This window comes from Camelus bactrianus, chromosome 14 (assembly GCF_048773025.1).
Source record: "Camelus bactrianus isolate YW-2024 breed Bactrian camel chromosome 14, ASM4877302v1, whole genome shotgun sequence".
Taxonomy (NCBI): Eukaryota; Metazoa; Chordata; class Mammalia; order Artiodactyla; family Camelidae; genus Camelus; species Camelus bactrianus.
Genome location: NC_133552.1, coordinates 13,796,694 through 13,823,724, shown reverse-complemented (window position 1 = coordinate 13,823,724; position 27,031 = coordinate 13,796,694). Strand labels below are relative to the sequence as shown.

Sequence of the window (27,031 nt, the reverse complement as noted above, 5' to 3'; positions counted from 1 at the left end):
TGACTTTGGACTGGGCCTCTCTCCCACTGGTCCTGCCTGATACCAAAGTCAGGCAACTTAGCAGCAGTTGCTACAGGCTGCACATGTGGCCTAGACACTGAAAATACTTTTCACTTTGCCTTTCTATTCTTTGCCTTAATTTCCAGCTAATGCACTGTCTTCCTTGAAGGGGTACATTTCTGTAGTAGGAGCTATATTTATATCATTCTATTCTCTGTGAAAGTGTTCTTTTTTATGAGAATAATTCACATCACTAGAATTGATATTCTAGGTATGATTCGCTCATGGATCAATATTTTAATATGCATTTATATTCCTAATATTTCATGTACCACTAATAGGAGACCAGGACTGGAGTCACAGGCCTGTGTCTGTCCCCGTGTTTTCTTCACTGATCCACTGAGCTCTCTAAACCTCACCATCTCTACATTTGCAATATAATAGCAGCTACTCTGTAAGATTGTTGTAACAACTGAGAAAATATCAGGTCCTTTTTAACATAGTATGTGATTTGCTGTTACTATTATTACTACTACTGACAGACATGGCACAGCTGTGAGCTAGCTAAGTACCAAGAAAAATGAGTAACATGTACTTCTTACATTTCTTTTCCAACATAATGGTTTGCTTCAGGTCTGTCCAGAGCCTGGCCCAAGGTCACACATGCAGTAAGTGACAGAGGCAGGCCTAAAATCCAGGCCTTCCAATTCACAGTTTGGTTTTGCAGTGAGTAGTTTTCAGGGAGACATTACAAGATACAGTGAAGCATCGGGTGCAGGGCGGAAGCAGCGGGTAACAAACAAGACTGCCCATCACCTCCCTCCGCTGTGCCCAGGGCCTGCACACCCAGCCCCAGGCAGGGGCTCTCTGCAGGATGGACCAGCTTTTGCCTGACTTATATCTCTTCCCCGCTGAACTGCAGAAACCATGTGGCGTCTGCTGCTCACTCTCTTGCTCCTTCACGCCTGCCCCCCTGGAGGAGCCGGCGACCTCCGTGAGGACCTGATGTTGCTGAAGACCGGGCTTGCGCTTCGCCTCTACCACAGCTTGACTGCGGGCTGCAACCGAACCAACCTGGTGGTTTCCCCAGCCGGTGCACTCATCCCTCTGGAGATCCTGCAGTTTGGAGCCCAGGGGAACACTGGCCGGCAGCTGGCTGAGGCCCTGGGGTACACCGTCCAAGGTAAGAGGGCTGCCGCTCCCCCCACCCCGCTGCGCTGGCCCACTGCCCCGCTCACCCTCACCCTTGCTCACCCTCAGCCTCCTCTCCTCTCAGCTCCAGCTGCCTCAGAAGAGGGGTGGGGCAGGCAGGGAAAGCAGACCACAAGCAAGAATGCAGCCCAAGGCATTCAGACTCTGGATTGTTACTCTTGACGATTTTTAAGGCTCCCTTCTAACATCAGGGTTCAGGGCAATTTCTCAGTTGTTTTACAAGCCCTTTTGTAGTGTTTAGTAGGTGCCAGGAAGTGCTCGAAGCACTTTACAAATGTAATTCATTGTCACAACAACCATATTGAGGTGGGTCATAATCCTATCATCCCTGTTTTACAGATGAGCCCAGTAAGGCACAGAGAGCACAGGCAACTTGCCCAAGGTCACACAGCTAGTAGGCGGCAGAGCTGGGACTCAAGACCAATCTGCTCTCATAAATCTGTGACTTACTTCCAGTCAGTTCCATATCTACCAACACAGTTCTAGGATTATGTGCCTCAGAACAGCTCTGCCCACCCCCCCACCCCCTGAAAGGAATAGCTCTGCCAGCAGTGGCAGGAGTCTCATGAATGCTAGGTCAGCCACACCTGGCCCAAGGTCATGGCCTCTGGCTCAAGACCTGGCCTGGGTACCAACCTCCCAACTCCATACAAACACACTCATACACGTAACTTTCCTTCTCTATCTTAGACTAAGATGCCAGTAAAAAAGGATGGGGGTTACAACTGTGTACATTAATACTTTTGAGAAAGCACAAGAACTAATATCAACACAGACACAGCAAGAGTTTCCTTTGAGCTGGAATCTTGAGCTGCCGAGTAAAGATGTGCACTCAAGACGTCAGGCTGCAAGGCACCAGCTGTGTTTCCTGTTCCCCTCCATCCATACCCTGTCCCCTGCCAAAGCAATTCTCATGATCCTGCTGGCCAACAGACAAATGTGTTTTCTTTCTGGAAATAACCGAAGACAAACATAAGCTATCTAGCTGAATTTTTCTCAGCAAGAATATCATGGAAACGCACGTATCCGTGGGGCTACTCTTCAGGCACGTTAGATCCAGTATGATGCCATCTATCAAGCACTTCCAGCTCCTGCTGTGCAGGCTGGTGCAACGCCAGGAACTCAGCAGCCAGATACACAGGGAAAACTCGGAACACAAGCAGCCCAGTCTCATAGGAACGATGCACACAGAAATACACTCCAACACAGTGCAGTTCAGTGTACTTATTTGAAATAAGTTAATACAGGGGAGGAAAGATTTATTCCACTGGCAGATCAGGAAGGAAGGAAACCTGACATCTGAGCTGGATCATGAAGAATAAACAGGGAAGAGGAGCAGGCATTTCAGCCTTAAAACAGATTCTCCTTAAAAACAGGATTAGGGGGAAAGTAAGAAATGCAAGTGTAGTCATCCTGCAGAGAAAGGGAACTGATGACAGTCAGTTCTCCGTTGTCAGATGCAGTCGTGGTATCTGGTTAACCAAACACGACAATTAACAGGGTTTCCATAGAGCCCATTCAAGAATTACCAAGTGTCCAGAATGCTGAATGGCCAAACTCTGTGGAACATACTCCCACCTTTTTTTTCTTACTCATAAACAGCTTCGATATTTTATGAAGCCACGGTTAATTATTACAAAGAGGAATGTGCTGCTTACAGAGTTCAAGTTAATAGAATACCCCTGTATTTTGTTTGCTCCAAAATCGCTCACAGAATCACGTGTGTGCTGCTTACAACACCCCCCCATAGTCACCACCTGCCCCGGACCAGTCTTTCTCTTACAAGTCAGGACAGAGCAGGAATATCAACCCACCTTCCAGGGGCTGGGGCACTGCTCCCGCCGATCAGCAGAGAGACCTAGCCAGGGCTGCAGTGGGACATGTCGGTACCATCTTCTCACTGATGTCCAGCCGTCGCGTGACCACCAGAAGCTCTGCCAGAGTTCCCACCTGCTGGTCCTACAAGCTTGGCATGAGTTTCAGAACAGGCATCAGTGGTATCTCCCCAAATACCTTTGTTTTCACCACGTGAAACATACGATTCCCCAATGTTCCAGGTTCTAGGAATTTCCGTTGGTTTTTTTCAGGTAAATCAATAAAGAACACTTTACAGCGGGGGGAGGGTATGCTCAGCGGTAGGGTGTGTGTTTAGCATGTCGGGTGTCCTGGGTTCAATCCCCAGTACCTATATTAAAAAAATTTTTTAAATAAATAAACCTAATTACCCCCCACCAAAAACAGAACACTTTACAACTTTCCCTTAAGCACAAGAACAATGCTGGGAACAGAGGCCTCAGAGGTGCAGGTGGCCTGGCCCCTGGGGAAGAATTCTGACTGATGGTGCATGTGGACTCACCTATACAGTCAGCAAGTCATCTAATCCTTATAGAAACCACATGCAATCACTAGGCCTCCATTAAAGTCCCAATTTTACAAAAGAGACAAGAGGGTAATGAATTGGCAAGACTCAGTTCACCCAATAGGCAAGTAGTGGAGCCAGGATGTAAGTTCCAGATTTTCTGACTCCAAATCCTGTGTTCTTTCCTCAGTGCCTTAGCCCCACCCTCAGCCATTGAGCAGTTGCAGAAATCACGACATAAGCACCTTGGCTTCCTATTTTTCACCAGACTCATCCTCATTACTCTCTCAGCCCAAGCAAACCCATTAGACACCATCCTAAACTTACCCCTCTTTAATCAGCATCATAGAGATGGTTCTCGCAGATTGAGAATTTTATACACATTAATCTTACAAAGTCAGAACCCCCCCACCCCTCCAGATTCAGCGTCACACTCAAGAAGTTCAGTTCAGCCAATGTATTGAAAAGGAAGGTGTCCTGCAGCAGGACTCAGGAAAATACCATTTCTTCTAGCACTCTCCTGCCCCTCTGCACCACCCCAGAGACCTCCAGTCAAACCCTCCCCACCTCCCCATACATTCCTGATCTCTTGCAGCCCTTCTGGTTTCCTTCCTGCTCGCTCATCATCCTGTTAGAGCCACCCAGCTCCTCCAGCAAGGAAGTTAGCTTTCTAGGAAGAGGTGGCGAGAGGAATTGAGACCACAGTTTCCAGGGCTGCGGGGCAGAGCAGTTTGTCACCGCTCACATCAGTCCCTTTTGCCCCATTACAGGCAAGACCAACCAGACCTAGGAAAAGCAGGCAATGCAGTGAAATAGGAGGCTTCATGAGGCTCTCCAGAGCAGGGGAGCAGAGTGCTCCCAGCCCACCTGTCCATCATCTGGGGGATGGGTACAGGCGGTGAAACCCCACCCCCAACAACCAGGTGACGCTGAGCGAGTTTATTAATTTGTTTGAGCCCCAGCTCCCTCATCTATAAATGGGACCATAATTGCACTTAATTCACAGGGTTGTTGAAAGGATTAAATGTGATCATGCATGGAGAGCGTTTAGCACAGAGTCTGCGAACACTGTCGACCTTTAGTATTTTTCATTCTGATCATGTATATTCACTCCAGCCGCACTGAGAAAAGTTCTTCCAATGTGCAAATGGTAGGGACAAACCAGGCTCAGGTGGAGACAAGATTTCTCAAGCTATTTACTCTGCTTCTTAATGTGTCTGGCTAGGAGAGTGGCTGGTTCCCTGGGCCGGAGAGCGTGATAGGGCAGGAGAGCTCTGTGACCATCCCCTACGGTCACATGAACTAAGGACCACAGAAATGTCTCAGTTCACCCCCGTAGACAGTCTACATTCTCCAGGGACACGATTCTATAAGTACTTGTGATCTTCCTCAGTGGAGGAAAATCTGATGAGTATTTATTTTCATTCATTGCTTTGCTCTTAAAATAAAAGGCAAGCACTTGAGTTAGGCTGTAATTCATTATATATAAATACATATCTTGAGTCCATTCTTTATAGTTGTAGATTCTAAGCAGCGGCTTTGGTAGTGACATTTTTGTGGAGTAAAATCTGCCCACACCTGCATTCTGCAGCCTGGGGGTTGGGAGCCCCAGTCGGGGTGTATTCTGGACACCTTCATCCCCAGAAGGACTTTGGCCTGGCAAGTCAGGGGTCGGAGGTCTGCTGTTGCCTCCTGGCCTGGCCTCTGTGACGTGAAGGATGGGCCATGGAGTGGACAGACTCACAAGCCAAGTCAGATTCACTCCACCTGGTGCCCTGGGAGAACCGAAGCAGTGAGCACAGGGCGGTGCAGGAAGAGGGGGCAAGGCCTGTGTCTCGCAGGGCAGATTTGTGGGCAGCCACAGGGTTGTGCCTAAGAGGAAAGAGAGGCGAGGGGGACAGGGGAAGGGGCATGTTCCAGAGGCCCTGCAGGGGAAGGGGTCCCGACTCCTGGAAAAGCCCAGCCTGCATGTGTCCGGAGGACACTGAGACAGTGACTCGCCAGTGGGCGAGAGGCCTCACTCCAGCTACAGATGCTCAGGGGAGAATAGAAGCCACAGTTGTGAACAATAGCATGAAAGAGAAATCTACTATTGATTGTGGAGAGAAGGAAGCCATCTCCTGTGTAAGCAGTAAACAAATAGGAGTCCAACTGCCGTCGTGGAAACTGTGGACTCTCTCAAATGCCTATTACTTCCTCAACATTCTTGCAGGGTCTTGCTGACATTAACAATGGGGGCTGTTGGCTCGGGTTTAGAAGGATGGGCGTTGGGGCATGGGAGGTGTTCTTCCCTTTGCTCTGTGTTCCTCACATTGAAAGCATAGTTCCAAAAAGAAGCCGCATCCAGATGCCTCTGGGGCTCATGACCTGCAGTTGTGGGAATGAATTTGAGGTCCTGTACAAGATACATTGACCATTCAACACCCCAGCCACCCTCCATCATTGTTACTCGCGACGTTCCCCGTCAGTCCGCTGGCGCTCTGAGTTCATGAAGCCCCCTGCGCAGCAGCCCCGTGGCTTTCCCGGCTCTCAGCTCTCTCTGCTTCCGCACCGCTCTGTGCCTCTGACTCAGGACATTCAGGAAGAACAACCTCTGGGGTGTTGGAGTGGTTTTCTCTTTGACTCAATCACAGCCTGATTTCTTCCCAATCGAGCACGGTTTCTTCCCCCTTAACTTTTAATCTATGGGCGCAGGCTAATTCCTGAGCAACTGAGCTATGACTTTGCCAGACCGACTGTTCATGGTGGGTGATCCTCAGGAAGCAAGAGTGGAGTAGCTGGGGTCCCATTTCCATGCCACGTGCAGACAGAGCTGAGGCCACCTCCTCTCTCCTCTCACCACTGTCTACTGATCCAACACCTTCTTCACAGACCCAAGGGTGAGAGAGCAGCTACGGGCTGTCTATGCCACGCTGCCCAACGCCGGCCCAGGCGCCAAGCTGGAGCTGGCCTGCACGCTCTATGTGCAGGTGGGAACGCCGCTGGCCCCCTGCTTCGTGGAGCAGGTCTCCCAGTGGGCCAACAGCAGCTTGGAGCCAGCCAACCTCAGGGAGCCCAATGGTACCACCATGCTGACCAACGGATGGGCCTCCAGGCAGCCCACAGGTAAAGGGGAACCATCCACTTTGATGAGACTAAGAAGGAAGGAGGGCCGGAAAGTCAGGTACCACCCACTACTTGTCAGAAGCCATGAGATGGGTACTTGAGCCACCCTCAACTGCAGCAGAAGTCTGTCCTCTCAGGAGACCCTACCCTTGAGTGAAGCAAGGCTCACCTTTGGTCCCCTTCTTCCCCGCCCCCACTGATACCTGCGTACACATGCGTGCACGCGCGCACACACACCCACAGAAGGATGCTCTTCAGAGCCTCCCATCTCCAGTGGAGCCCTGGAGGCTTTATCCCATGCACTTGCCCTTCCAGGTGAGTTCCCAATGAACTCTGTTCTCATCTACAATGAACTTCCTGTGATAGCAAAATGCACCAGGAGCCCAAAAAGTGGTTTCTTGGGAATTTAGTGTAAGGACAGAATTCAAGGAAAAAAATTATACATAATATTATGTATAAAAAATTATACATAATAATAAGATGTTTAGGCCAGTGTTATAAGAAGACTTATAAACAACCTACCTGTCCAGCAATTAGGGATGATTCAATGAATTACAGCACCTGCATATCCTGCAGTTGTAATTATTATCAAAGATGATGAACAGTATTACCATTTACTGAGTGCTCAGTTTATTCATTTAGTACTCTTCTAAGTGCTCCACACATTACGCTCAGTGCCCCCTCACAGTAATCCTAAGAGGTAGGCACTACTATTGTCCCCATTTTACAGATAGAGAAACTGAGGCAGAGAGTTGGGCCTCCTGCCTGGCACCCAGAGAGCCAGGATTCTAACCCAGCAGTCTGTCTCTAGCATCCTTGACATACGAGAACAAAGATTATGCAGAAATAGGGAGAACGTTCAACACCCAATGTTTAAAAGGCAGAATAGGGAATATAGACTCTATGAATTGAGAACAATATGTGTGCGGACCAGAGTGCAGAGTTAAAATGCGGACATTAAGATCTCAGTTGATAAGGTGGTTTCCTCCTCTTTCAATTTCCCCGTTTCACAATGTCTTTCAATTTACTTAAAAACGTTTAGTTCCCTGTAGCAGCTTGTTTTACTGCCAAGATGCCCAAGGCCACAGTTAGCTGCTCTCAACCCTGGGGTGGCTTGTCCTTTAGGAAAGAGGGACAGTTAATGCTCCCAGAAGACCAGGGCCAGGCTGCCTGGGTTCAAATCCAAGGTTTCCATCCTGGGCAACTGAGCCTATGCCACTCGCAAGTGTGACCTTGGACAACCACTCTCGGTTCTTGGTGCCCCACCTACAAAACTGCGAACAACAACAGAACTGGTGAGAGGAGTTGGGGAGGGTTTAGGGTTTGCTAAAGCATTTAAAACAGAGTATGGGTTTATTAAATAAATAAAGAGCTGGGGCAACACTGCCCCTTGAGGGGTGGTCAGCCCGGGCTTCTCTCAGGAATAAAGCAGAATTTAAAGACAGAGCCCTGGACGTTGTTGTGGAAACAAAGGCTCTTCCGGGGATGAGGCCCAGCATTTGGGGCGATGGGGGTCGGGTGGGGCTGGGGAGTAACACTGGTCGGCATCGCCCATCACAGCACCCAATCCCACCCAGGGGCGTGCATGAGCAGTGCAGGCCTCATGCTTCCTGGGAAATAGCCCCAGCCGGAACCAGCCCGAACTAGTTGGAACCAGCCGAGCATGCCAACCTGTTAAGAAAAAAATAAGTGCACGGTCTCCAGCCCTAGCGCGTTACAAACGCTACAATTCCACAACGAACAGCACTAAGTAGCAAGCTACGAACCCAGCTCCGGGGCCGCCGCGGGGCCGCTGGGGTGCGCGCACAGGCCTCAGCATCGCGGCGCTCTCGCCCCGCAGGAGAGGACCCGGGCGCCTCCACGTGGGAGCGCGGCGGCGGCGACGGCGGCGGCGGGGCGTCTGCGCAGCTGCTGCTCGTCAGCACCATGTCCTTCCAAAGCGCTTGGCGGCACCGATTCTCCTCGGACACTCAGCTCCTGCCTTTCACCTGTGCCCAGGGCCTCGTCCTCCAGGTCCCCATGATGTACCAAATGGCCGAGGTCAACTACGGTGAGCCGCTTCCCCAGCCGGGCTGCCTAACGCAGAGGAACCCCGGAGCCGGGTGGGCGGGACGGGCGGGAGGAGGGGGAGACCCGCCTCTGCTTTTGGAGGGTGGGGCTGGGTTTCTCCGTGGTTCCTCTGCTGTGCGGTGTGCGGAGAAAGGGATGACCAGGGAGCGGGAGACCCTGGGGTCAGTGAGGGAGCACAAGGGGAAGAGAAACCCAGTTTCATGTCTGACACTGAGATAGTCTGAAACCAGAGAGGTTTGGACCGAGCCCCCTCCCCTGGCAGACACCCCCATAAAATGAACAGCCGCTTCACTGGTGCTGAGAAAGAATGGAAGGTTGGGAGTCCAGACTTGAAGTTTCTGTAGAGCATCTTCACCCAAAAGTGCCACTGGCCTGAAATACCAGGGGTCTGCCTGCGCATCCTGCCTCATGTCACGCATCTCAGTCCATGAGTGAGCAGCACCCCCACCCTGGCTTCCTGAGAGTGAGAGGGACACCCTGTTAATGAAATGTATTGTTTCTAGTACTGTGAACTGGCCCTGCCAAGGGTCTGGTGTTTGGTTCCACCAGCTCCTGGGACAGAACTAATCCCCCATCCACTGACTCCCCAGGCCAGGTCCAGGACCCTGCGGGCCATCAGGTGCGGGTGCTGGAGCTGCCTTACCTGGGAAATGCGGCCAGTCTGCTCCTGGTGCTGCCACATGACAAAGACACCCCACTGAGCCACATTGAGCCCCACCTCACAGCCAGCACCATCCACGTCTGGACCGCCAGCCTGAAGAGAGCCAGGATGGACGTGTTCCTGCCTAGGTGAGCCGCTGCGTCATCTTTACCGGGCGCTCTGCGGCCTGATCCAGTTGGCCAGGCCTGGACTAGAGAACCCAGGCGGTCTGACTCTAGGGTCTATCCTCAAGCCACTGGGCCAGCTTGTCTAACATCCCCCTAGAGGGTAGGCCAAGGGGGAGTTACCCTAGAGTTTGGGTTCATTTCATAGTCACTGCTGACTCACTCATGATAGAGGCTGAAAGGAGCTCATTTCCTGGGGTTTTCTTGAGAGGAGATACTCTGCCTTCACTGGGCCAGACTGGAGCCCCCAGGCCTCCACTCCAGCTTCATGCAGCTCCCTGGGCGGGGAAAGAAGGGCAGTGCAGTTACCTTGAAGGAATGTGCCCTAAACTTGATCACATCCTAAGAGTACACCATCGTCATTTGTCAAAACCCAAGAGGCAAAATCGCTTATGCAGCTGAGCAAATATAGACATAATTCTGATCAGAAGGCAAATCAAGGCACAAAAAAATCAAGACTTTAAGTCCTTGTACTGAAAGTTTCATTCTTTCTAAATAGAGGGGAGCCTTTCTTTGTGAAAACCCAGTAGGTACAGATGCAAAACCCCAATAGGTCAAAAAGCTAAACGATGATGCTGCTTTGCAAAGCTTATCACTTTCCAAAGGATTCTTCAGTGAACTTCTTTAAATGATAAGCTTCTCCGGTGCATCTGAAGTCAGAGTAAATTCATAATTAATTTGTAGACCAGCATTCAGCGAGGAAATCATATGTGGGCTCACTTTCAGTGTGTGGATTCTTCATGCTCCTTCCCACTGGCCACCTTGGCCTCCTCCGCTGACCAGGCTCTCTGCAGCGCTGAGCCAGAGGCCTTGGCTGTGCTCCCTGGAGGAGTTAAAAATAAGTCCAGGCACTGGAACAAAAACACACAAAGAGAGACCCAGTGAGTGAAGGGCCAAGGTCTAAAGTGGGATCTGGCATAGCCAGGGCAGAAGGTGAACTTAACTCTCAGTTAAAGCCTATCTCTCCAAACCAAACGTTTGGACCCCAAATCAAAGCCCAGAGACTGGCGATTTCAACAAATCTCTGTGGCATGGAGCAGAAGCTACCGTTATATTTGTTATATCTGAAAGAAGCTCAGCAAAGGAAGAAGAGCTTTCAAGGCTAAAAGTGGAGAGAGAATGCAGCCGGGTACAGGAATTGGCTACAGTCTTTCTGGGTGTTGGAGACAGATGGCTGGCCTCATTGGGAGCAGCTGATGTAAGGAAGAGACCCCTCCCCCCAGGAAGTGCCCAGCTCCACTGAGAACCCTCCGCTGGAGCTGATTCTGCCCTTAGAACTTGGAAAGCCTTGAGGAATGATCCTAAAACACTTTGGCCTTTATCCTCTATTTTATTAATATAATGTTTTACATTGATTGATTTTCCCATATTGACCCCACCTTGCATTCCTGGGATAAATCCCACTTGCTCATGGGGGGATTTGTATGTTGCTGGATTCAACTTGCTGGTATTTTATTGAGGATTTTTACATCTGTATTCCTAAGGGACACTGCTCTGTAATTTTCTTATGATATCACTGTCCAGTTTTGGTAAAGGGTGTCTTTTTTTAACTCAAGATATTTTTGTAGCATTTCTTCTGGACTGGCCTTCATAGCCATTCAAGAAAACAATCACTGTCATCTTTCATAGTCATACCTCGCTTTTACAGTTGTCTTTAATTGCTAACAATGATATTACCCTGATTTATTACCTACCGTAATCACCATACCTTAGCTTTGGCTTCAAACATACCTTAGCTCTTTCTCAACGTCACTGAGAAACAATAAAGCCGCGGTGGCAACAATAAAGTACCCGAGCTGCAAGCTGCGCTGGGCATTGTTCTGAGCACCTTACAAGGATTGTTTCATTTAACTTTCACAAAGTTAAGAACAAAGTACTACTATTAGGCTTGTTTCACAAATGAGGAGACTGAGGCAGAGAGAAATAAAGTAACTCGTCCCAAGTCCCTAGTGAACATGAGGTTGAGCCAGCATCCAAACCTGGCACCGAATTCCCAAGGTCACGTTCATAACCACTATGTTTCAGCAATGAATTCTCAAAAGAGTGTGTTTTAAGGATTGAAGAAAATTTCAGAAAAGGCGGTCCAAAATTTTTTTGAGAAATAGCATTCTTAGAGAAAGCAGGTGCCTTTTTGGAAACACAAAGATTCAAAACACATTTATGAGAAAATCTGATACGTCTGTTGAAAATATTGGTCACATTGTCTTGAGTGGCAACGAAGACCTTTGCTATTAAACAACAGGTCTTGTGCAGTATTTTTGCTCTCCTGCAGGTTCTGCCTGGTTTCTAGAAAAGGCCATCCAGATTCCATTTTGAACTTTTTTATTTTCAAAGAAAAATAATGTCAGCAGTCCTGTTAAAAGGCCCCTTCAACAGTAAAATTTTAAATGCCTTGCCCTTGAAGACACGTGACACAATTGCTCTGCTGATTCTTCCTGCTCTCAGGACTTAGGAGGGAAAAATCAAAGCCTTAATTTGCATCCCTTCCCGGCTCTGCATCAAAGACCCACATGCAAACCTAAACATATGTCATATCAGGTATAAACATATTAAATGAGACACTCTATTGATTGGCAATTAGTCAACAGCTTCTTTTCTGCACCTGCTTTGTGTGAGATGCCCCCAGGATGCGAGGTAGCAAAGTGTAGACGCCCAGAGCCCTGGCTGTGCCCTCGGTTCACCTCCCTTCGCGTCGTGCTCCGCCACGTTCCATGTCATCTTGGGCCATTTCTTCAGCTCTTGAAGCCTCCGTTGTTTTGTCTGTAAAATGAGAATAATAAGAACATAGTTATGTGAAGATGAAATGAGATCATCTGCATAAAACACTTGTCATCGCACCTAGCCCATGGCAAGCGCTCATTGCATAGGGACCAGGGTAGCCTCTCTTCCCCAGTAGTTTACAATATCATAAATAACAGTCATAGGAAGCAGAGTGTTCTGTACATCGAACGAGTAGAACAAAGTGTTTAATGGGGCTCTAAGAAACAAAGGTCACAGAACAGCTGGGGAAGAGGAGGAGGAACAATTGAACTGAGCTTTGGGGAAGGGACAGTCATTCAAAGTCAAGGGAGACCTGGCAGGAACAGCAGAAGCAAAGGTCCAGAGGTGGGAGAGAGCAGGTTAGTCAGGGGGGTTGGGGGTTCTGGAAGGAGCAATGACAGATAAATCCAGATATGAGCCTGGAGATCCCAGACTTTCAAATTAGGGGGTTTGGATGTCATGGGGTGTGTAGGGAAGTCTTTTGAGTGCAAAATTTAAATAAAAGTTGATGGTTTGTTTTTGTTTTTTAGGTTTAGGATCCAAAATCATTTCAACTTAAAACATATTTTATATTCTTGGGGCATCACCGATCTTTTTGATCCACTCAAGGCCAACTTGAAAGGAATTTCAGGTAACAAAAGTTCTTCTTCCAAACTTATTGGCATTGGGTTTGGGGCAGTTTTCTCATACACTGATCGAGGGGGGTCTCATCTATGGAGCCTTCCGTGGTAAACAGCCAGAGTTCATGTTGTTTAAAAGAATAGAGGAAGTGCTTTGCTTTATGTAAGAAGATGTTGCTTCTGATAATAGTCAAATTTGGGTTGGACTTTGTGGAGGAGGAGGTATTTCTTGAGACGTCTAAGCACCGTTTTCAGTTACCACCTTCAGAGTGAAGTCAGTGACCACAGGACATGATATAACTTACCCCGCCTCTGCCCGCATGACCCGGAGCAAGACCAAGACATGGGGGCAGCAGAGCCCTGCATTCTGACCTCCCACTGTCAGGCCGGCTGCACACTGTCTGTTTCCTCCCTCCTCGCCCTCCCTCCCTCCTGATCCCTTCTCTGTCCTCTTCTCATGAGCTAACCTTGAACCTCTCCCTCATCCATCCAACTTCCTTTCTTCAAATTGCTCATCCATCGGTAACCTTGCCTTAAAATGTTCTCCCTCCCCGAGTCTATACTAAATTTCTTGGCTTATAGCAGATACACTACTACTAATCACCAGGATCTGTGTTCACCCGGGGCCTGACAGAACTGACATCTAATGTTAAAAGAGAGTGAAATGCCAGACGTTATGTTCCCGAATCCTCTCTGGAGAGCTCCAAGGGCTCTGGTTTGTTTCTGCTCTGGGTAGTAGTCAGTTATCTGTACAAAGATGACCCTGGAGCAGGCATTGTCATTGGCCTTGATGCTTTTCGGTGCCTGGTGAGCTTTTGAATGCTAGAACCGTACAGCACAGATAAGTTTTCTACAGGTTTGCTCGGAATCTTCTTGCTTAAGCAATCACAGGGGAAAAAATGTGAGTTTGGTCCACAAGTCTTGGCTCGGGCTTTCGATGTGACCAGTTAGACTGCATGGCGAGTTACTTATTAAATAAAGCGCAGGAGGAAGGATCTATTCTAGATTGTTTATAGTCTGCCAGCTCTGAACTCATTGCCTAAACATGCAAAGAGATAAGCAAGGCCATAGTCAAGTTTGGGCAGAGTGCCCCCAAGGATGCCTGGCACACATTTATAGTCAATAAATATTGTTGACTTGGTTGAATGACTCAACCAGGAATGTTCCCTGGTGACACAGGCATAATCTGACGCTGCAGGGAAAAGAGGAAGACTAGAAAGAGTGAGAGAGTGAGAGGCAAGGAAAGAGCGAGGGATGAAGAACTGGCGTGTGTCTATCTTTAATAACGTGCAGAATCCAATCACGGTGTCTGTTTGTGACTCTGGGGCTCAGTTGTGCATTCCTGTTACTGATCATGCTAGCTCAGAACTGCGGGGCCATTCTGACCTTTTCTTCCACACCACTACTTTCAAGTAACTACAGCCACACTGCACTGTGACTCACTGATTGTCCCTTCATAGTTCTTAAACCTCTCTGCCTGACGTCTTAGAAGTACATCCTAAAATGCGATCAATCCTATGTCCTCAAACAGGACTGAGCGCAACCCGCATCATGCAGCTCCCTGACTGGTAGACTTCTGAGGCCCAGAGCTCCCTTGACAAGACCTAACAAGCAACCTCTTTTAAAAAGAACCTTTTAAAATACCTAACCTCTTGTTTTATAATGCAGTCAAAGTCTACTTATATTTGCTCAGATTAGCAGAAATATAGGCTCATGAATCTGTCTTGTTAAATAATTATCAAGCAGTTACCATTTGCCAAGTAGGAAGCTTGTATGCATGTTTCCTAGTGATAAAACACATCTACCTTATGCTTTTCTCCCATAAAATTTTGCTCCTCTAATGCAGGGTTCACCAAATGATGGGCCACCACCTATTTTTATAAAGTTGTACTGAAACCTGGCCACTCCCCTTCATTTACAAATCATCCGTGGCTGCTTTCCTGCTATACAGACAGACTTGAGACATTGCAACAGACACCATATGGCCTGAATGGCAAAAATATTTAATATCTGGCCTTTTACAGATAGAGTTTGCCAACTAAAATATTGCTTTGCAGTGCCCTCCTTTAAACATAATCAAGAGAATAGTCACTTCTGTGCCTAAGTGGGCTGTTGACTTAATTCTGAAGACATGGCCACTGAATCTTTCTAACCAACAGTTTTATCGTTCCTCAAATGGAGTAGCCACCACCCACCTCACATCTTACTTGTGGAAATGAAATTCTTTATCATTTAGCAAAGCATCAGCAGAGAGCTTGTCAGAGAGGAAGAGATCAGAACATGCTGGTCTCCCTTCCTACAGTTAACAAGGGGTTACCAAGCAGTTTTGTACTATTGATGGAAACTCAGTAACTACAGGGAACATTTGGGCTTTTCTGTCCATTTGGTTCCAAAGCCCAGAATCATTTTATTCAGGTTCTTATTCCCTGTTTAAAAGTCACTCATCTCATCTTTCATAGCATCAAATTTTTTTTTTTTTTTTTTGGCTGCATGAAGAACTTGCTCAATATCCTTTCAAGGCCCAATTGAGCCCAGGGTATGATTTTTCTCCTTAGACAACCTTGACACTACATGTTACGAAACTTTTGAGAATGATTCCAGTTTCATTTACACTAGAGACACCAGCTAGACATACACTTCTTGAGCAGCCTCACTTCCTCTAGGATCAACAGGCTTTGGTACAAACTCGTGCTTCCTAATCCAAGAAATATTCCTTGTGCACAACTTGAAACTTTGAAGAAACGATCTTATTCTTGATTTCTGTGAGTAGTTTCCAGTCTCTGCTCAGGAAAACCTACAAGCTCCCTGTTAGGATGAGTGAATGAGCAAAGCAGCCATAGTTGCTTGGCTGTGTACAGAAGTGAACTTGCGCCACACCAGATGGCTGGGCAGAGCTACAACAGGTCATCAAGGCTGCAACATAGGGCTTTCCTGCCTTCAGTCCCCTTCCCAAGAAGACCAGCTGGCAGATATCCATTGACAAGTCACCATTGTAGAAATCCCCTCACCGGGGTGAGAGTGAAGCACGCTCTGAAACACAGACACTGAGAAGCAGCACAACAGAAAGGAAGAGGAGTGGCTACACTCTGAGCACATCACCCCTCCTCCGGGCTGACGCAGCACTGCACTGAGAGTGCCCCGGGTCTGCGGTTCCTCCAGTGGGAGACAAGAGCCAAGGTGGATGTCCAGCTCATTCAGTGTTGCAGGACACATCCTGGCAGGCCCACCCAGGTCTCACCCCATGGGGACCACTGAGGACCAGCTAGAGACGGAGAAGCGGGGCAAAGCTTACAGCAATCAGCTCCCAAACCACAGGAGATCATATTGCAGTGGCACCTGAGCAAAGACCCCGGCCAGCAGCAATGCCCATCTACCCCAGAGGCCCCATCTGCCCAGAGGGCTCAGTTGGCAGTTCTACGATTTGGGTCCCCAGTGAGTGGACCATACTCCCACCCCACCCAGGAGGGAAAGTAAGTTCACAGCCCCGCCCCACTGCCAAGCAGAGCCTCAAGTCCCACTTATCCGGGACGCCTGGCCAGAAAACCAGACAGCCGAGAAGCCTATCCTACAGCCCTTCTTCGGCAAAGACCTAAGCCAACAGCCCTGCCCAACTGCTGAGCATAGCCCCTGGCACCACATAACCAGAGAACCTGAACAGTGACTTTGAGCAGCCTTGCAGCCCAACCCATGGTACCACCAAGCCATAGAACCCAGCCTGTGGTCCTGACCAGCCAATGGCACCGTCTAGTCAGGAAACACAGCCTGAGATCCCACCTGAGCAGGATTGATTGCAAAGCCCAGCCCATAGCTGCCCAATCATGGTATCCAATCAGTGGCACCATCCTGCCGAACGCAGCCTGCAAACTCACTCAACCAGAGGTGATTACAGAGCTAGCAGCCCAGCCTGACCATGAGACACAGCCAGAAGCCCCACTTGAACAGGGAGCTCATTCAGTGGCCTCACTTGAATGCATAGTCCAGCCAGCAGTCCTTCCCAACCGAAGAACCCAGCCAGCAGCAATCCCCACAACCTCAGGGCATATGCAGTGGTCGTGCCCAAATAGAGACCCTAATAGAAAGCCCCACCTGCCCACAAACGCTACCAGCTGCCTGGTGAAGCTCTTCCCCTGCCAAAGCAAACCTGTAAAGTCTGGAAGAGGAGACTGCTTACTTAAATGCATAGATACCAATGCAAGGACTGAGGATCATGAAAAAGTCAGGAAAACATGACACCACCAAAGGAAACAAATAAAGCTCCAACAACTGCCCTAAAGAAATGGACAGCTATGAACTGTCTGACAAAGAATTCTGAATAATCCTTTTAAAGAAGTTCAGTAATCTATAAGAACATACAGACAACTAAACAAAATTAGGAAAACAATGCACATATAAGAGTTCAGCAAAGAAATAGAAACCATCAAAATACCAAAGCAAAGCAAAGCAAACCAAACCAAACCAGAAATCCTAAAACTGAAGAATACAATGACTGCACTGAAGATTAATAGAACGCTTCAACAGCAGACTTGACCAAGCAGGAAAAAATCAATGAACAAGAAGATAAGTCGTTTTAAAATTATCTAGCCAGAGGAGCAAAAAGAAAAAAGAATGAAAGAGTGAAGAAAGCCTATGGGAGTTGGGGACATCCATCAAAAGAAACAATACACAAATTATGGGAGTCCTCAAAGGAGCAAAGAAAGACAAAGGGATAGAAAGTCTATTTAAAGCAATATTGGCTGAAAACTCCCCAAACTTGGAGAGAGAGATGGGCATCCAGATTGATGAGGTACAAAGAACCCCAAATAGTTGAACCCAAAAAGGGCTACACTGAAACACATTATAATTAAATTGTCAGAAGTCAAAGAATTTTGAAAGCCTCAAGAGAGAAGAAATAAGTTACATACAAGGTAACCCCCAAAAGATAATCAGTGGATAGAAATCAACAACCTTGCAGACCAGGAGGGAGTGAGATATATTCAAAATATTGAAAGAAAAAAAATAGCCTAGAATACTATACTGGCAAAGCTGTCCTTCACAAATGAAGACGAGACAAAGACTCTCGCAAGCAGACAAAAGCTGCGGGAGTTCATCACCAATAGACCTACCTTATAAGATATGCTAAAGGAAGTTCTTCAAGCTGAAAGAGAAGAATGCTAATTAACACTGTGAAAACGTATGACTGGGTAAAAATCAGTGGTAATGGTAAATATATCATCAAAGTCAGATTCGCTAATATTGTAATGGTGACATGTAATTAGAACTAATCAATAAATTCAGTATAGTTGTTGCATACAAAATCAACATACAAATACAGGTTGTGTTTTTATACATTAACAAGTAACTATCTGAAAAAGAAATAAAACAATCCCATTTACAAGTGTATCAAAACCAGTAAAGTACTTAGGAATAAATTTAACCCTGAGAGTGAAAGATCTCTACACTAAAAACTACAACACCTTGATGAAAGAAACTGAAGATCCAAATAAATGGAGAGATATCCTGTGTCCATGGATTGGAAGAATTAAATTGTTAAAATGTCTATACAACCCAAACCAGTCCTCAGATTCAATGCAATCCATATCAAAATTCCAATGGCATTTTTCACAGAAATAGAAAAAAAATCCTAAAAATTGTATGGAACCTCAGAAGACCCAGAATATCCAAAGCAATCCTGAGAAAGAACAAAGATGAAGGCATCACACTTCCTGATTTCAAGCTATATTACAAAGCAGTAGTAACTGAAATAATAAGGTACTGGCATACAAACAGATACATAAACAAATGGGCCAGAACTGAGGCCCCAGAAATAAATCCATGCATTTACAGTCAACTAGTATTTGACAGGGAAGCCAAGAACACTCAGTGGGGAAAAGATAGTCTCTTCAATAAATGGTGTGGGGAAAACAGGATATTCACATGCAAAAGAATGAAACTGGACCTCTATCTTACACAACTCACAAAAATTAACTCAAAATGAATTAAAGACTTAACAATCTGAAACCATAAAACTCCTAGAGAAAAACATGGTGGAAGACTTCTTGCAAGTGGTCTTGGCAATGATTTTTTGGATATTACACCAAAGGTACAAACAAAGCAAAAATAAACAAGTGAAACTACATCAAACTAGAAAAAAACTTCTTCACAGCAAAAGAAATAACTGATAAAATGAAAAGGCAACTTCCAGAATGGGAGAAAATATTTGCAAACTACGTATCTGTTAAGGGGTTAATGTCCAAAATATGTAAGTAACTCACACAACTCAATAGCAAACCATCATCATCATCCAATTAAAAAATGGGCAGAGGATCTGAATAGACATTTTTTCCAAAAAGATACTCAGATGGCCAACAGGTACATAAAAATGTGCTCAACATCACTAATTATCAGGGAAATGCACATCAAAACAATGAGATATCACCTTACACGTACTAGAATGGCTATTACCAAAAAGAAATAACGAGTGTTGGAGAGGATGTGGAGAAAAGGGACCCCTTGTGTACTGTTGGTAGGAATGTAAATTGGTGCAGCCACTGTGAAAAAGAGTATGGTGGCTCCTCAAAAAATTAAAATAGAACCACCATCTGATCTGGCAATTTCACATCTGGTCATAAATCCAAAGAAAATGAAATCACTATGTCACAGAGATTTCTGCCCTTCATGTTCATGGTAGTATTATTTACAATAGCTAAGACATGGTAAAAAGCAGTGTCTACCAACAAGTGAATGGATAAAGAAGTTGCAGGACATACATATGTACACAATAAAATATTATTCAGTCATAAAAAAAGAAAATCCTGCCATTTGCAACATTATAGAAAAATTGAGTGCACTATACTAAGTGAAGAAAGTCAGAGAGAGAAAGACAAATACTGTATGATCTTACATATATGTGTAATCTAAAAAAACCAAACTCACAGAAACAAAGTGTACAATGGTGAGTGCCAGGAGTGGGGAGAATGGGTGAAGGTAGTTAATCGGTACAAACTTCCAGGTGTAAGATAAGTTCTGGGATGGAACGTATGGCATGGTGGCTATAGTTACCAATACTGTGTTGTATATTTGAAAGTTGCCAAGAGCGTAGATCTTAAAACACACACAAAAAACTGTATGCAAGGTGATAGACGTGTTAACTAATCTTATTGTAGTAATAATTTTGCGATATGTATACATGAAATCACATTGCACACCTTAAATGTACACAATATTATATATGTCAATTATATCTCAACAAAGCTGGGTTGGGGGTGGGGAGAAAGACAGGCGTGAGGAATGGGCTGGAGAAGAAGGATGGAGAAAGGAACTAACCACCTACTTTCAGAGGCCATTTCAGATTCCTTTCTATGCTGGGCTGGGTGCTTGCTATGTGACACATGCTCTCCATCTTTTACAACTAAGTGGTAAGAAGATGAGAAAGATAAACTAGAAACACATTCTGGTAATAACTTTTTAAAAGCCACTAATGTTGCCAGTAGTAATAATAACTGGGAAGACAAAAGACGCAGCAAATCATCATGTTTATCCTGCTTTATGAGAAGCCGAGGATGAAATGTGGGGATAGGGATTTACATTTTGCAGACCTTACATTTACACTATGTCATGTTATGAAGACTCTTAAACCTTTTGAGTAACGGCCAACCACATACAAAGGATGATGGTCTCTAACAACGGAGAGGGGCACTGAAACAGTCGTTTGGATGAAACTTGCCAAAGACCCGTCTGTGCTGTCCCCTGTGACCCCACAGACACCATCCAGCAGTTCCTTACAAGTGAAAGCAGATTAAAGAACATGAAGGCAGCTGTTTTTATGGGGAAATGTAACAAATGTACAGTGTGAGGAGTGTCTAGTATCCATTCATCCAGGATTTACTGAACACGTATGTTTAGCAAGCATTATTAAGTATTTTAAATGCATAATACAGCTTCTGCCTTCTGGGAGCTAACAACCTAAAAAGGAAGGTTGAGATGTCAATACGTGTAGATGTTATGGAAGAAGGAGTGGAGAGTATGCCAGGATGGAGGGTAGGAAGAATTTTACTCGTGTGCTTTGGATATTGCAATACAGGAGCAAAAGAGTTTATATTGTGGGAAAGGCGGCTAGTTTCCCAAAGTATGTTCCCCAGAATGCCAACCTGGTCAATTTAGAAACTGGAGATAGTGTGGGTGGTTTCACGGTTAAACACTATGTATTACAGTCCTCCTGTAGAGATTCACTGTGAACGTTAGCAAATTACCAGCTCTAGGAAGTCTACTATTCACAGCAAAAGCACGAAACTATTCAACCTGCAGTTCCCATTTTAATGAATCACGGAACCCTTTTGACAGAATAGCACCTATAAACGACCTTGGGAACTTCGTATGGCCCTTTAATGGCACTAAACAGCTGCCAGCACTGCAGAAGAGGATGAGCCCAAAGCCAAGAGAATCCCTTTGTGCCTGGCCTCCCCTAGGCTTAGTTTCATTAGTTGCTTAAATTTCCAGAGCTGCTTAACAAAAGTAAGCAAACAGGCATCTGTAATACACACGATCAAGCAAGAAGAAAAACCCAAACCCACAGAGGACTCCTGAATCCTTATTTTGATCACAAATGCCGGCCTTCTGAAATGTTAACTCTTCCCAGAGATAAAATGTATGAGAGCCGTGGGTGCCGGGGCACAGCAGGCTGTGGGTCTTGGCCTGTGGCTGTGCAAACATGAAAGTGCGTTATTGGACCACGCCTGGAAGGTGATGGAGAAAAGCTATTTAAATGAAACTTCAGTTGCAGTTTCAAGAAATTGAAGTAGCCAAGTGCATCTAACCAAAGACTCATTCCTAACAACCAGTTGGTCCCATTTCCACATTGTGCCAGGGTGCCTGGACTCTAACACAAACCCGTTTACTATAATTTAGCTGCTTATTTCATTAACATGTATTTAAAATGCTCAGATACCATACTAGATAGTAATAAAGTCACAGATTAGTAAAACCTTCTCATGACCATCAAGCCACCACTCGTTATACACAAAATTCTTCCTTCTTTCAGTGGTGCATTTCAGTTTGCTCAATGAGCTAGTGAGCCGGGCTAGTATTAATTACAGAGAAATTTCTTTCTTTTCTAAAAGATCCTACAGAAAAAGACCAACTGCAAAAAGAAATCAGATTCTGCACTGGTTTCAGGACAAGTGATGCCAAGTGAACGTTTCCATTGAATTTCCCCTTCCTCTGGCCCTTGTCTGGTCCCCTTCACTGATACTGGAAAGTAACTGTTCCTTACAGCGAACACAGCCGACTCACAATTTCCTGTGTGCGCCTTATTTACAAGCTGGATGAAATGCTGCGTGTTCTGTACTCTGCTGGTCTTATTCTCTCACAACATTCATTTGCCATCGCCTTGTATGGACATGAAAAATGCAAAACAAGTTAAAAGTTAGCCTAAGATGAAACAAAGCCCCCTTAAAATACAACACATACATCAAAATGATTAAGACTCGTGCCACAGCCCCCTTTCCAGTGGTGTGCCAGAGGTGACCAGACACACTTTTGAAAGGTGGTTGCGTTGGTGTAGAAGGGTGGGTGGAAATAGGCACTGCACTGTCAGAAAACCTGCATGTGCCCGACTGCCTCTTGTCAGGTGACCTCACGGGACTTAATAGCGCACTCAAAAGTGAGAGGGTTGGACTGAACGATTTCTAAAGTTGCTTCTCATTCTAAAGATTCTGACTTTCATTCTTTATCGTGTCATCAAGTACCATTTCACTCTGAAGAGTTATTTAAAAACGATGGCCAAATTACAAAAATCTGTCAGTTCCTCTAACGTTATCACTCAGATTCCTATTTGCTAAGTTTATAGTATCTTTGAAATTGTTGGCACCCTTTTATAGTTCTAACCTCATGTTTTCTTTGCAGAGTCTAGCCCGTGAGGCGAGGTAGCTGCATAACTGATACACTGTTGGTAAACAACGCAATCATGAGGCATGAGACATTTTTCATACACTGCCTTTTAAAGCCTATAGTAAAAACCTGTGACTGTCATTTAAAAGTGGCTCTTAAAATGCAGCCCAAGAAGGCATTCAAGGGAGATCATCGCAGAAGCTTGCTGAATGTGCCTATTTCCTGGGCTCCAGAATCTGCACTTAACAGATACTCTGGCAATTCTTACACCATGGACATTTTAGAAATACTGACAAAAAGATTTCAATAGCAACTAGAAAATATTTTTGAAAATTAACTACTGAAAAAGTGGGGCACAGCTCTGAGTATTAGTTTGAGGGGGACTATTTTAGATAATTTACCAAATCTGAGGATTTGACAGTTGCATAAAATATTGCACCTTAAAAATTTCCCAGACGAATCTCTTCCTGGCTGTACAGTAAGCAGCATGTGAGACTGTAACTAAGAAAAGTCCGTTCTCTACAAAATGTACTCAAATCCTTAAACTAAATGCACCAGAAATGCAAATAAGTCATCACATTTTTGTCTCCTGGGTCTAGGCCAAGATGGCTTTTATGTTTCTGAAGCGATCCACAAAGCCAAGATCGAGGTTTCAGAGGAAGGCGCCAAGGCAGCTGCGGCTACAGGTATATCCGTACCAGGGCGTCAGCAGTACTGCTCACCCGCATCTGCCTTTGTTAGATTTACCTGGTCAGTCTCCACACTTCTAAACCTTCCCACTAAAACCCCAAGTCCACACGTGGTAGAGCATTTTTTAAAAAGCAATGTTAACAAAGTTTTTGAAAAATGATGGGAGAAGAGAGCCATTTTGACAGGAGCTGTACCATGACCCCGTGAACAAGGAATAGAGTCGTTCTGAAAATCACCTTTGGTATGGAATTTATTCCATGAAGTATTTTGAAAATAGGACACAGGGTTGGCTAGGCGGTGTCTTTTCTCTCTAACTTTCCCATTTACACTCCATCATAACACTAAACAATGAGGTATCACTAGGATGCTTTTATTTCTTCAAAAATCAAGGGATATAAGTGACTTCGTGTCCAGTTTCAATAGTGACTTTTCCTCAAATGAATAGAAAATACAGTATGATTCTATTCTTTATCGTTCCTGCAGCTCTGTTGTTACTGAAAAGGTCTCGGATTCCTGTTTTTAAAGCAGATCGGCCATTCATCTTTTTCCTGAGAGAACCCAACACAGGTATTACAGTATTTTTGATAGAATTCAGATAAATTAAATATTTATCCACATCTCTCTATAGCAACAAGGGTTCGTTTGTCCAGCGTAGCCTAGAACAATAAGCATTCCTTCTAGCTGGTTTCTCTGGTGCTTCAAAAGCTCCCCAGTTGCTACATCGTCTATCCCGAGAGAGGGGAGTAATTCCTAACTACAGCGGGAACTACATCCTCTGTGGCTTTTTTGCCTTTTCTCTCAGCCCATTTGTAGTTGATGCAGATCTTTAAAAATCCAGGTTTCTACTCCTGGGGAGACTCAGAACAATCATGAAACTAAAATAAGTAATAATCTTGACCTTTTTTCCCCTGTTGTTGCCTAGCTTTCTTGGCATCATAGGATAAAAGAGTTCCTTCAGGCCACCGGAGGGCCCAAATAGGCCTGACTCTCAGCACCCCGAGTATCCTAGGGAATGCACCTGCATTTCTACAGTTTTTTTCTGTTGATCTTTCTCAAGCTTGTGGAAACTACACAAAAATCAAATGTTTGCCCCAGTACTTTTAAGTCCCACCATACAACCTCATCTTAACTCAAAAATCGTATGGTACAGACAGAGCCCAGCACATCAGAAGAAGCAGAAGTCCTTTAAGCATCAACAACATTGAACAAAGTATTCAAATTATTTCTCTTAATGTTCCCCCACCCTCTCTGGCAATTATTTATCAGCCTAAGAAAGAAAAGAGATTCTCAGTAAAGAGTTGTTGGCAAGTCTAAACAATGTGTTAAAAAGATATAGGATGGAACAAGACTAACAAAATCAAGCAAAAGTGGATCTACTTTAACTAAACATCAGGCATTATTTTTATTTATGGAGAGAAAAAGTCAAAAGTTAGAATAATGAAAATTACGCATAGGTTTTACACAAATTGTTAAGGAAATACTGTCAACATCATTTTATCTGAGAATCATTTGCATACTGCTGTAACTTGTGCTAGAAATCAAAGGAACACTTGTGACAAAAAGGATGAAGATAATCATTCACTAGGAAATAATCTATTTGGGGGTTATTTGGGGAGAAAAAGTCCATTAACAGAATATATCCTCCTAGAATTTCACCAGGATCCTCCCAACCCCATATTTATTAGATGAAAATGTCACTTATCACTCAGAATCAGGAACAGAGAGCCTTCTCTTACAAAGGATACAGGTCAAAAAATGAAAGATGGGGAAAAAATGACAGGTTCTACTCCCTCAAGAAACAAAGAGACAGGACTAAACTTGAACAGAAGGGTCACTGTCAAAAGCTGATAGCCAACAAAGGTTGATGACAGTTAAAAGAGAACAGTTTTTCTTCTGGAATTCAACTGCACAAAAATGATGTAAAATCTTTGAACAAACTAGTAAAGGACACATCACTATTTCCATGATTTAAGAGTTTTCAGAACCACCTTAGTAAACAGAATGAAAATATAATCCGACACCAGTCCTTAATCCGCCGCACATCTAAATATAGTCCTTGTTAATTTATTTACCTCTCTCACTGGGAGGTACTTGCCCACATCACACAAGCCAAAATGGCTTCTCTTCGGGGAACAGGAGTACTGAAGAGACAGAAATGAGGCCTGGCCTTCAGTACACCGAACTGACAAAGCTTACTGATAAGGGCAAATAATCAATTGCAAATGGGACACATACAAGAACATTAACAAAAAAAATGATCTTAACCTCAAGTTAAACTGTTGGAGAACATCATTTGTCCAGCCTAAAGTCATCCAGTGAACTAAAAGGGCCAGAAGACATGATTATTCCCCTCACATGTACTCCACACCTCCCATTTACTTACAAGAATTCTGCAGTAAGTATTTCCCTAATTTAATATGCCCAGCTTCTTAAAATGTAAAAAACCTGCAAGAGATGGGGTATTAAGCTTGAGTTTTGATAGGTTTCAAAGCTTGTGACTAGGTTTTGGGATGAAGGTATAGAGTTTGGTGGCAGAGATTAAGGACAGAAAGAGATGAATAAACTGCTTCTCTCCAACTCCCCTCTAGGGGTCACCCCCCAAATGTATTAAAGGTCAAGGGTCTAAATGATTAGTACTTCTTGAGCAACCTGTGAAACGGAAATAACTTTCTGATAAGGAAAGCTGCTAAATATTGGAACAGAGTCCCTTTCCTAAGTATTCTTGTTAAGGATGAACTTTTATCTGAATGATTTGTAACCCTCCTGTTAAATCTCAGAATCTAAATGTATCATTTAAGACCAGACAGTATATTCTGGATTTTGTGTATCTGTTATTGAATTTAGCAATGTGACTGTAGTTAATTACCTTAACAACCCCATTTATTAAATGATATCCTCTTAAAGATATTTTGTAGAGGCAAAAAATGATTTCAAGAATTACGTATGAAAATACTATATAACGTTACATTAAATGCTTCTTTTTCTTGACAGGGTTTGTCTTCAGTATTGGGAGAGTTTCAAGTCCCCTAGACTAAATGAACAGATCACAAGCATGTTCTCCACCCTCATCTATGCTTTTCTTCATAAAAAGTTACAATTTCATTTGCTATACCCTTGAAATTTTAAAAATGTTCTGCTAAAGTGTAAAAAGATAAGGGTATGTGATTTTCAAATATTATGAACCTAAAAATACTTCAATTTTACTATAATTTTATAAATTTATTTCACCCTCTTTTAATCTAAATGTATTTTTTAACCTTTTCTACTGGTTACCCCAAAAGCACTACAAGGCACAGCAGTGAGCTATGAGTGGTGAGTGAGTCGGGTCATAGGGTCACGTGTCAGTAAGGACATGTGAGGCCGTGCTGGACTGAGGGTGGACGATGAAGAGTGCTCATTTTCCCTTATCCTGGGTAACTAGGGAGAATGCAAAATGAGCAAAGTCATTTTAAATGTGTTTGCTTTCCATTTAGCTTCTAAATAAAATGGAGAGTTTAAGTGTGAGAAGAGCAGAGCAGAACAGAGA

General features: G+C 44.8%; 1 protein-coding gene across 1 annotated transcript; it reads left to right on the top strand.

Moving 5' to 3' along the window:
* The first annotated feature begins 927 nt into the window (after positions 1-927).
* On the top strand, positions 928-27,031 carry SERPINE3 (serpin family E member 3). The gene is made up of 8 exons (XM_074378124.1): positions 928-1,183; positions 6,443-6,676; positions 8,517-8,726; positions 9,337-9,535; positions 12,862-12,962; positions 23,415-23,501; positions 23,989-24,072; positions 26,497-27,031. The coding sequence occupies exons 1-8, from the start codon at positions 928-930 to the stop codon at positions 26,538-26,540; spliced, it is 1,215 nt and encodes a 404-aa protein (XP_074234225.1). The 3' UTR covers positions 26,541-27,031.

Excerpts from the sequence above, each read along its gene's own strand:
- SERPINE3 (XM_074378124.1), top strand. The coding sequence starts at position 928 with ATGTGGCGTCTGCTGCTCACTCTCTTGCTCCTTCACGCCTGCCCCCCT. Across the intron at positions 1,184-6,442 it reads CCTGGGGTACACCGTCCAAG|ACCCAAGGGTGAGAGAGCAG; the intron begins GTAAGAGGGCTG and ends CCTTCTTCACAG. Across the intron at positions 8,727-9,336 it reads AATGGCCGAGGTCAACTACG|GCCAGGTCCAGGACCCTGCG; the intron begins GTGAGCCGCTTC and ends CTGACTCCCCAG.